The sequence below is a fragment of the Xiphophorus maculatus genome, chromosome 17 (genome assembly GCF_002775205.1).
Source record: "Xiphophorus maculatus strain JP 163 A chromosome 17, X_maculatus-5.0-male, whole genome shotgun sequence".
In the NCBI taxonomy this organism is placed as follows: Eukaryota; Metazoa; Chordata; class Actinopteri; order Cyprinodontiformes; family Poeciliidae; genus Xiphophorus; species Xiphophorus maculatus.
Genome location: NC_036459.1, coordinates 14,906,314 through 14,917,621, shown reverse-complemented (window position 1 = coordinate 14,917,621; position 11,308 = coordinate 14,906,314). Strand labels below are relative to the sequence as shown.

At 39.7% G+C, this 11,308-nt stretch overlaps 2 protein-coding genes across 4 annotated transcripts in view; one reads left to right on the top strand and one right to left on the bottom strand.

Annotated features, from left to right (window-relative positions):
* Nucleotides 1–644: 644 nt before the first annotated feature.
* The window catches only part of LOC111611831 (integumentary mucin B.1-like), a 28,739-nt gene continuing 18,075 nt past the window's right edge, over nt 645–11,308 (bottom strand). For 2 of the 3 annotated variants that reach the window (XR_002754261.1, XR_002754260.1), the window contains exons 2-5: nt 2,082–2,119; nt 1,888–1,995; nt 1,330–1,369; nt 645–1,247 (exon numbers count right to left, since the gene is read on the bottom strand). Coding sequence is in view for 1 of the 3 variants with exons in the window: in XM_023350108.1 (XP_023205876.1) it covers nt 1,280–1,369; nt 1,888–1,995; nt 2,082–2,119 (236 nt within the window). In the remaining 2 variants the exon portion in view is untranslated. Of the gene's footprint in view, nt 1,370–1,887; nt 1,996–2,081; nt 2,120–11,308 lie in introns of all 3 variants that reach the window. The other variant, XM_023350108.1, reaches the window with a different exon arrangement.
* Nucleotides 3,980–11,308, top strand: part of slc2a13 (solute carrier family 2 member 13) — a 70,225-nt gene continuing 62,896 nt past the window's right edge. The window contains exon 1 of the mRNA XM_023350105.1: nt 3,980–5,948. Coding sequence (XP_023205873.1) covers nt 5,357–5,948 — 592 coding nt within the window. The 5' untranslated portion in view covers nt 3,980–5,356. The remainder of the gene's footprint in view (nt 5,949–11,308) is intronic.

Here is an 11,308-nt window from a genome sequence, read left to right as displayed (position 1 = left end):
ATTAATTATTAATTAATATTATTTATTTATTTATTTGTACAAATTCCAAGACACTTTCATAAAGTTGAAAAAGAAAAACAGCAAGTGTGGAGGACGCTGCCAGGCAGCAGAGCGAACCCCACGCTGCAGCTGCAACATTAGTTCCCTTTAGCTAAAATGAGTCATTTGTACTGCCTCTCGAGTGGCAACATTAATATGCTTTATCTCTTGCCCATGAAACATAATTATGAGTAATGATCATTGTGTGTTTAGGGCAGTTAATTAAGCTGTGTACACAGAATGTACTTCTAGTACACTGGCACGTTATTGTCTTGTGTAATATGTTACACAACTTCCAAATAGCATGAGTTCAGAAACATAGCGACTCTGGTAGAAGTGCAGAAGGACATTTCTGTCGGTGAGTTGCAGAATGCATCGCAGGGAAAACAGCAACCCTACGGGGAAGTTAGAGTTTGGCATTCTTTTGCTGAAATAAGACTTTTCGTCACAGCCACCAGAGGGTGCCATCTCACTCTTAAATTATGTTTTATGTGGCCCCACCTCTTCCTTAACGCAAACACATCGACTTATCAAGCACATTTTTTTAAATCCAAATATTTCACGTCACTTGTTTAAGATGAATACAAACAATAAGTTGTGTTCACTTGAAATCTTTTATTAAACAGAGCGCTTTTGCTTTACAGTGCAGGCAGACATGCTAAATAAATCGCACACGCTTTAATGATTAATAGATTCTTTTTTTTCTTTTTTTTTTTAATTGACGGTAAATACATTAATTTCAGTAAACACGTCCTAAAATCCTCCGTTAAATTCGAGCACAAGAGAATCATATTAGAAATGTGTGACGACGTGGATTGCCGTCGCTCTTCAGTGGGAACCACAAGCTTCGCACGCGCAGCCGGTCCACGTGCTTGTAGTTATATTTTCTGCTAGTGAGCTCCGAGTCCGAGCATCTCACATCCAGAACTCGGAGGTCTGAGCTCTCCTCCCGGCAGCACCGGAAGTCCTGTTTGACCTGCAGGTACGTGTCTGCCGACACCTTGTTGGAGAGGGAAGAAAATGGAGGGAAATGTTGGCGCGCCGGATGTTTTCGAGCAGTCCAAAGTTTGGTTTCTCCTCAACCAGGGTTCCGACAGACATCGGCCCTCATACACGGGTAATTCCATGACGGCGGAGCAGTCATCAATGGTGACGTTCATTTTGGACAGTTTGGGCTCGCAGGTCTGGTTGCCTTAGAAACGTTTAAGCTTTAAAGTGAAAAAACAAAATGAATCTTTATCTAATGGGTCAGTTTTAGATTTTTTTTCTTGTTCATTTTACTTGACCCACAGGTGGAGCAGCAGTCTTGGTCGTCCCAAGTCGTGTTACCCTGGCAACCAAATCACAACAATTTATCATTAGCTTTTAAAATTCCTTTATGCAAAAAGGTGTGTTTTTATTTACAAAGTAGTTTAAAAAGTGTTATTTTTCTTCTTCTGTTTTTTTTTTACTTTTACACTCTAAGGTTGACAGCTCGTGCATCATCAGTGCATAATTTGAGTTTTAGGATGAGTGTTCATCTGGGAATCAGTGGCAAAACTTGAGAGAGCTTAAGCGATCCTGTACAGATGAAGCAATTTCTGTCTCTAGATGGGAAAAACATACTAAAAAAAATGACAAAGTGTTGACTCGGGAGGCCAGAATATAAATGCCTACCACATTCCTCCAACTGCTGTGCGTCCTTTACAATAACCTCACATTATACGCTATTTGTGTTGGTTAATCACAAAAAAAGAAAAAAATTCAAACAAAATACACTGAACCTTTGAGACAAAATGTCATTTGACTTGGAGGGGAATAATTACAGTAAATTAAGAATTTGAATTGTACAGAGGCAACGTTAAGTACCTCAGGACAAATATCTGAAGGACAGACTCTTGGTTCACTCTGAATGCCATAAGCAGTGCAGACGAAGGACATGCAGCGGTCATCCGGGTCTACCCATGTCTCTCCCACCTACAGACACAAAAACATATGTGCAAATGACAATCTAGACAATACAGGAACCAATGTTGATGATTAAGCTAGATAAAACATCATACTTTGTATGTGGTCCCATTGTAGATGCAGGTTTTCTCCACTGTAAAAAAAAAAAACAGACGAACAGAGGCATCAAAAAAGATGTGGAAGAAACACCTTGGAAGATTTCGATGCCACTGTAGTAAAGTTTTACACAACGTATATTAAAGCTTATGATATTGGTCAGTGTATATTGTCATAGCATTCCGTCCACAGCCAGTTGTTTCTCCCTGCAGTTTTAGGGTTTCTGTCAAAGCAAACACTTGTGCATGTGAAGCAGGAGGCCGCCAGGGCTGCAGCACCCTCTTGTGGTGGCTCAGTAATACAAAAACTTAAAATCAACAAATTTGTGCAAACGGCAGGATTACTATTAGCTGTAATATTGATAAGTGCAGAAAAAAAAATACATAATTTCTTAATGTCAATGGCTACGCACGAACTAGCAGTAGCACTGCACCACAGCTTGCCTCTACAAGAACTTAGAAAAGTAGACGCTTAGAGGTTCAATGAGTAATTTTCTCAAAAAGTCAGGCAGTTTAACTCTTCATCTTAATTCCTGTCTTGTGACAAAACAATTTTGCCAAGATTCTGCAAGGAATTCTTGCAACCCAGCAAAAAAAACAACAACTTTGAAACTTTCTTCTTCATTTTTTCCTGTGAAAATATGAACTTAGATCAATTGCCTACATTATATAAGATCATTTTATCTGTTTTTTTGTGAGAATACTGATGGAGGGCGACCTTTAGAGAAATTCCCAACCTCTTCCACGCTAGGTGACGTATTGAGTTTTGTATCATGAAGGAAAAATTATCCTAACTTTTGGCAAACACCGGCCCGCCACGCAACACCCTGCAGATTAACAAAAAGACAAACACAAAAGACAAAAGGGGATGTGGCGCATGAACCAGGACGGAGTTAACTATTTTTCAGTGGCAGTGGGCTGTGAAAGCAAAACATTGTGAAAAGGCATATCAAGGTTATCATGAAGCCTGTGAAGAGTTCATGGTGACTAAAAACCAGTGTGTGGAAAAACAAATAAGTAGGTGTGCAACATTAATTTCCGATTAATCCAATATTTAATGCCTTTGATTTGGTTAAATACTGTTGGTTCAGCTATATCTTAATATTATACGCAGAATGAAGGTTTGACAGGATGCATGAATGCACAAGCCCATGCAAAGGTCTTCACAGCCTATTGAATTTTTTTCCACATTTCTTTACATCAAAACCTCAAACTACAACGAATGTCATTGAAAACTGATGTGATAGACCAACAGAGTAAAATTGTGAAGTGGAAGGAAAAATGATTGACGCTGTTCAAAGTTCCTCAAGGATAAAAATCTGAAACATCTTAGCCTCCCAGAGACAAGACTTTGCTTAGAACCGTTCTTCACTGAAGTTACAGCTGCAAGTGTTTCGGAGTCTATCTCATGTCTACATATTTCCTTGCGTTTGTCATGATTTCCAATTGTTCTTTGTAAAATAACTCCGTGAACATTTAACTTTTTAGTCTTTCTACCAGTCAAATTCAGGTCTCGTACCATTCTAACACATTGACGCCATTCCATTGTAACTCTGGCTGCATGTTTGGGGTTGTTGTTGTCCTGCCAAAAGGCGACTGTCCACCTCGGCTGCAAGTCTTTTGTCCTGACAAATTGTGTGTCCCTTTGTCTTCTTGGTGCTCAGTTTGTGAATTTTCCATACAGTTGAGTGTTTTTTCATGTGGGGGTAATTGTTTGTTTTTGTTTGTTTGCTTTTTTTTATTGATCTGTATAGCACTTTGAGCTGCTTCTAGCACGAAGGGTAGCTTCATAAATAAAACTGATTGATTCATATGCCAAAAGGACAGACGTGAGGACAGATTGGAAACATAAAACAAATACAAACTATCATCAAAAAAGGATTTAAAGAAATTCAGGTGTGAAGATTAGTGAGAAAACACTGGAAGTACAAAAAAATAAAATAAGTAAAAAATCAAATGTGTATGTTTAAAAATCTAAAATATTAGTGTTAAAAAATGCAAAAAAAGGTTTATATTTTAAATAAGTTTATTATTACTGTATTTGTTAATGTCTCTCTTTCAGCAATGTGACCTTTGTCCATGTTATTTTACACAAATTAGCTGCGACACAAGCCAAAGATAACCTGAATGAAACCAAAAATGTTTTCCAGGTTGGTTGCGTCACAACAGGAGCCAGCAACTGCCATCAAACGTCTGAAATTTACATTTGTCTTCAGCATATCTTTGCAGAATTGTACTGATTTACATTTTCATGTGTGAATAGCCACTTTAAGGTTAAGACACAGAATTTTAGTAACATACATGTCAAGCATGTCAATTTTTTTTCTCATGTTAAATTCTTTGATTATCTGAGCAAAATTATTGAGACGAAAATAGAAGAAATCAGTTTTAACCCACAACGAAGATTCGCATAATTGAACATTTAATGGTGTCCTGAATTGTTAACGCATTCAGAAAACAATCAAAGCACTGTTTATTCATTTAAAGTATTTATTACATTTTAAATTAATAGCATTACATCATAGAAATGTGTTTGATTATCGCTTATTTATTTATTTTGTTCTCTCCTGAAAGTTTCAGCTTTTCCCGAAACTTTGATGTGTGATACTTATGTAGTCCGGTAGAGGGCAGCAGTTTCCTGAATTGTACCAAGAAAGCGGAATGAAACAACGTTTGCCTCGAGTCGCAGCAGCTTCGCTTGTTGTCCTCATAATGAATTAAAGCCATTACTGTCGAAGGGAAATGGGGTAAAAATAAATAGATAAATAAAATAATTTTTTTTTATAACAGCAGAAAGGTTCAATATAATTACTTCATGTGCTTTTATTAATGTATTCATCTTTAATATCGCTCGTAACTCAGCGGCTATTTTCAGCATGCCATATCGAGCTGGAAAGCGTGAGTCTTCATCGTGACCCCTCCGTCTCCACACCACGTTTCCAAAACAATACTTCCTTACGTCATGCCTACGCCGCTGGTGACGAACTAGTCCACTACCCTCCTCCTCTCCTCTCCTACCTCACCTTTCCTCACCGCTCCGCCCCAACTCTCCCATCAGGACCAGGAGATGTTCCGCGGTGTCGAAAACCACACAAAGGACGAACTTTGCTCGTTTCGCACTTTCGAGTGCTTTTAAATATCCACTTTGGTTGAACTCTAGGGAGAAGGGAGGCGGGAGTTTTTGTCGGTTGAGTGTGTTTTTCTTTGCGCGTGTGTGGAAAAAAACATCACAGATATAAGTCAGCTCTACCCCCCGCTGCGTGTTGCGCTTCCATATGTCGCGAAAGCAGGTGGACCATGACTACACCCTGCGGAGCATGAGCAACCTGATGGGCGAGCGCTGGAAGAAAGTCAGCGACGGAGGCGAGCGCAGCCTCATCAAAGCTCCGTCCAGCGGCAGCATCAGCAGCCAGGGCGCCGCCGCATCCTCCTCCTCCACCGCGGGCGCATCAGCCCCTTCCGCCGCCGCCGCCTCTTCCTCCACCACCAACACCGGGGACTTGGAGCGGGCTGCCCGCAAGCAGTTCCAGCAGGATGTCACTCCAGCCTTCGTCTACGTCCTGGCCGCGTTCTCCGCTCTGGGGGGGTTTCTGTTCGGATACGACACCGGGGTGATCTCCGGCGCGATGCTCCTGCTCAAGAGGGAGCTGGACCTGAGCGCCATGTGGCAGGAACTGCTCATCTCGAGCACCGTGGCCGCGGCAGCCCTGTCCGCCCTGCTGGGGGGCTTCCTGAACGGGCTCTTCGGTCGCAGGGTTTGCATCCTGCTGGCCAGCTTCTTCTTCACAGTGGGGGGGATCGTGCTGAGCGCCGCTCCCGGGAAAGAGGCGCTCCTGGCGGGGAGGCTGATCGTCGGAGTGGGCTTAGGTAAGATGCGAGGAACATGGAGAGTTTAGATGGAAATCACCACAAGTAGTGTAACTTTAAAGACTATGAAGCTGTTACACTTTAATGTTTTTTTTTTACTCCTCACATGTCTTAATATAGCTACTGATTATTAGTCTACAATATCTTGCAAAATTAGGCGTATTGGTGCTTCCCCCCCCCCCCCCCCCCCCCCCCCCCCCGCCCCCACAGCTTTCCTCAATAAAACCACAAACTTCACTGTATTCTATTGGAACTTCATCTTAAAACATGGCAGAGTTGAATCAAGACTGTGTCAAATCTGTTTGGTCCTTTTCAGAGTTAGTATTAAGGTAACTCAGAGTTATTTCAACAACAACAAAAAATGAGTAGTTTAATCTAGTTCAAGTGTTAAAATGACTCAATCGCTTGTTGAAATAACTGAAAGAGTTAAATTAACACCAGTTCTGATGACGACCAAATAGACTTTGGGACAGTGTTGCTTCAAGTCTGGCAAATTATGAAATAGAAGGAAGCAACATGCAAGTTTACAAATGTCGGATATTTAACTATTTGAAAAGTGACACATGCGTCTGCGTTTTACCCTCTTTGCTGCGATGACCACAATTAAATCCACCTCAGCCAGTTCCTTTCAGAATTCGCCTGCCATTGAATCCAGCTGAAGGCCTCAGAGGTTTGCTTGGAGAACATCAGTGAACAACCAGCATCACGGAGACAGAGAAATCCAGCAGAAAGGGTACAGGGACGAAGTTAAAGCAGGTTGACACATTTTGTTGATGTCCGTGGCCAAACTCTTTTCCCGTCAGTTATTTGCCATGGTGGTGGCAGCGTCATGTTGCGGGGATGGTTTACCTTGAGCAGGTATCAGCAAAGCTTGTTAGAGTTGTTGGGAAGATGGATGGGACAGGACAATGTGAGATCTGTACTACCTTAATTAGATAGTAGATGCATTTTTGGACTGAATTGAAACAAATTGTACCTAAATAGAGCTGTTCACTTTTTGTTTAAAACAACAACAAACAAACAAAAAAACACATCAGGTTTCCGCATCAACTTTCAGGTTTAAACTGCACATTTGCAGTTTACATAACTGCATATAAGCAAAAAACGCAGGCATGCGCATCAACTTAAAGGTGCAATAAGATCGATTTAGTGACATCTAGTGGTAAGAATTTCACATCGCACATAAGCGAAAATTCCCCACTGTGATGCGTTTTTCCAGATGTGAAGGAAAGCAGTTCCAGATTTTCATTGCGACCCTATTGTTCGGTTATTATTAACCCGTCTACGTGTTTTGTAAAACATCAGGCTTTCAAATCAACGTAGAGTCTCAGAGTTTTGAGTTTAGGTTTATCTTGTCATTGTTGCACATGAGCTCAACTTGCACACTTTTGCCTTACTCTTCCAGAACTAACGGAGACTGATATGATCCGAAATTGCATCATTAGATATGTTAGTTGAAGTTCCAGGTTTTAGTTTGAACATTTACATACTGTAGTAACAGTTTTGCAACATGGCTGGTGGGACAGGCGATTAGTTGGAAGCCTCCAGTTCATGTAAGGAAATTAAATACCTTTTTGTGTGTAATTGCATGCTAATGGAAATCTGTACTTGGTTCATGCCAAAAAAGAATGCCTCAAATGTTACACAACAGAACATTTACAGCCCCTCTGTTTCATTTTTCTCTTTAGTACCATCACCGTTATGATAATTATTCCTACAGTAACACTAAACTATATTTGGTGGCATAACGTCATTGATTTCTATCTTTGTTATTAAGATCCTGATTCTGGGCAGGAAAATTGTCCAGTTAATGGCGGGAAATAGCCGCCACTTTGTCACACCAAAACAAATGGATTAGAATTAGAAAGACTGCACTTATGAAGTAATTATTCGACATTTTCAAAATTGGTTCTCTCTTCTTCACCCATAACTCCCTGCATACTAAGATCAGGGCAATTTACACCGCAGCTAATTAAGAGACTCCATTAAGAGTCCTCTCCAAACTTTCCTTCGTTTACAACTCTTAAATGAATTAGTTGAGCCTGGCAGGCGGCAGTCAGTTCTGGCTGACCCGGCCAGGTGGGCGTCGTAACAAACCGTACGAGAGAAAAACGGCGTTTTTGTGAGTGGACTGTCATGAGCTCAGCTGTATCAGAGCTACAGCTTTGGTCTGGTGGTGTTCAGTCAGCCGTAGCATTAGGCACAAATTAGAGGCTCTTTTTTCTCCCTGGACTATGCAGCTGTTATGCTTCATTGAAGGTTTGTGAAAACGTCTGCTTCCATATTAGTTTTTACACTTACCGGTGATCAGTTAATCTAGTTTATTTGATTAGTATTTGATTAGTGGTTGTTTCCCAAACAAACACTAGCAGTTATAGCAAACGTAACTTTTACACGCTTTATTGACGTCTATGCCTTGACAAATAGTCGTAATCCAACTAAAAAAAACCCAGATTTGAAGTCAGTCTACACATTAATATCTCAACAAGCAGTAACTCAATGATAATTGATAAATAAAAATGAGCTAGATAATTTACATTTGGATAATTGTTTGTTTTTCTTGTGTCTGTTTCTACCAAAGATGATAAAAAAAATCTTCAGTCTGATACATTGGCCTCAGCTAGCCCCTAGACTTTTTTTTTTATAGAAACCTTTTACATTTTATTTTTTGTTCAAGTTGTTTTGCTTTTTTTTATATTTTGGATATTTAAAATGTCTTCCAATTTCAATGTCAAATATTTATTAGAAATGAAAGCGTATTGATCTTTTGAGACATTTTCCAATACTGAACAGGTGTGTGATAACAAGACACTAAATTCATTAATAATATTTACGTGCTATCTAAAATATATATATATATATATATATATTAATAAAAATTTTACTCTTCATCCTCATAAAATGGACTCCTCCGCAACCTTAAAAAGATGTTCAAGCCACCGGGGAATCGTTTTGACCCACACTCCTCACCAGTTGGTGGCGGTAATGCGCACCGGAAAGTTGTTTGCCAACCGCAAGAAGAAGAAAGACGGCAATCTTTTTAGGGTTTACATTACGGAAAGAAGAGACAAATGTAAGTATTTTGCGCCCCAAATATTACCGCCCACCTAAAATATCAATACACTACACCTAAATGTAAATGTTTATTAGAGCTGGTTAGCTTTACATAATTAGCCACTGAAAATATTGTTTTGTTTACATGAGAAGAACAGGTGGGAGGAAGCCGCCATTGCTCAACTACAAACAGTGACGTACAAAATCCTCCAACCTGATTCCTAGAGCAGCTATTTAACTAACGCAATGAAATAGTCAAATACTTAATGTTAAAGACAAGTAATGAAAACCTTCGTTAACAGAAACATGGCTTTTATTAAGACCATGTCTGTATTACTACTATTATTATCTTATTTTTTTTAACCTTAAGCTATATGCTATTCTACTTTTCAGAAAAAGCGATTTTCGATTTTCTTTTTAATATAATCTATATGTCATGAACATGAACGACGACATTCGTATTTACGGAGCCGCACCTTAAAGCATACAGTCAGCTTTATAAACAATGATTTCTGTCTTATCTGCTTTAAACCAGAGTAATTTTTGTCCCATCCAATTATTTATTTCATAGATGCATTCTCTCAATGACTGTTTGTAGTGCTGCATTATCTGATAGAGACGGAACATTTAGATTAGTGAATAAAAGTGGTCCGAGAATGGAGCCTGGAGGAACCCCACTTTTGATCTTTGTCTGGTTGTATAATTACCAAGTGATACAAATAGGTCAATCTGTGAAGTAAGATCTGAACAGCTTTGTGCTCTACCAGACAATCCTACATGCTTTTTTTTTTTTTTTTTTTTTTTTTTTTTTTTTTTGCAGTCAGTATGTTCTGATCAGCTGTTAAAGCTGCATTTTCAAAGACTTGCGATTCGCAAAGCCGAACTGTTTTGTGTGTTTTTGTTGTCTTGGTCGTTCGTACAGAGAAAAGGGAAGTCAATTCTGCTCCAGTTGAAAAGTAAATGTTGTGGAAATGATGCTAATAGTTCAAAGAATACTTCTGAAATGAATAGTGCAAATGGAGCAGATACTCTTACACCGGGTCTGATTGCTGGCTTGTGGAGGGAACCAACCGTTACAGTTGTTCCAGCCTTTGGCTCTGTTACCGTAAGGACCCCCTCGCCCCCCTCTTTCCAGCGTCATCCAATAGAGTGATCTTCGTTAAGCCGAACATACGTGAGCCGGGCCCTAATAGGTAACGAGATGCATTCTGGCAGCGCAGTTAGCCACCGGAGACACTGATAAGACAAACATTTTCCATTGGCTTCAATTATCCTCAAAACAAGCCTGTCACCTGTAAGGCATCCTCTTAGCATTTTTGAACTGAACTCTGTGAAAAAGGTCAGGGGAGCTGTTTGTCAAGCCAAGAAAGGCCATGCTCTTTAATGCCTCGATTCCTCTTTTTTTTCTTTTCTTTTGTACCGAAGCCTGTGCTACAACTGCTGCTGCCTGGTTATTGTTGCGTTGACCTTTGCCCAAGAACACGGGGGTTGTCTGAATCGGCAGTAGTGAAGCGGACGCTCAGGACGGACCGGGGTTTATTATGTGACTTGTCAGTTTCTATTTAATTAAGTTGCAGGAAGATGTTTCAGGCAGAGCTAAAATAGTATTTCTGTTTAGCTGTAGGAGGGGGTCGGGGCAGTGGTTAAATTAACTGCATTTTTAGTCAATATGGGAGTTGATTTAAGGAAATTCTGAAACTTTGTTACAGAAAAAGTAAGGAATTTGAGTTTGCAGGTCCTCGGAGGTATCAAAATAATAATTAAAGAAATAGAATATTGAAAAATATTTCAAACTTATCTTTCACCCCTTCAAACCAAAGATACTTGTATGCCATTAATACATCCTAGAATTGTGACATAAACAATTTGTAGGAACCCTGTAGAACTGAAGTAAAAAATTGAGTATTTTATGAATAACCTTAATGCCTAAATGATTGTAAAAACATACAATTTCATTCATTATAGCTGGCATGTTACATTACGTCATATATTTCTTTTTTGTAATAATTCAGAGCCAGCCAGGTTTGACACACTTGAAAATGCCAAATGATACAGAATATATAATGATGAGGAGAAAAAAATAACCCCAGTGTGAGGCTGATGTAATGGGAGACTCATAGTTTGGCGGTAGACCAGGTTTCTGTGTGTGTTTTTGCAATGTGGTGTCATGCTTCCAGGGGAAAATTGATTTAAGATGTGAGCTGGCTGATTATGACCCAGTGGGTCCAACAGATGCCATGTTGAGTCAGCCCACTCTGACTACTGCCGCTCAAATGCTTTTCACAGCTAAATGCTTATTTTTAATG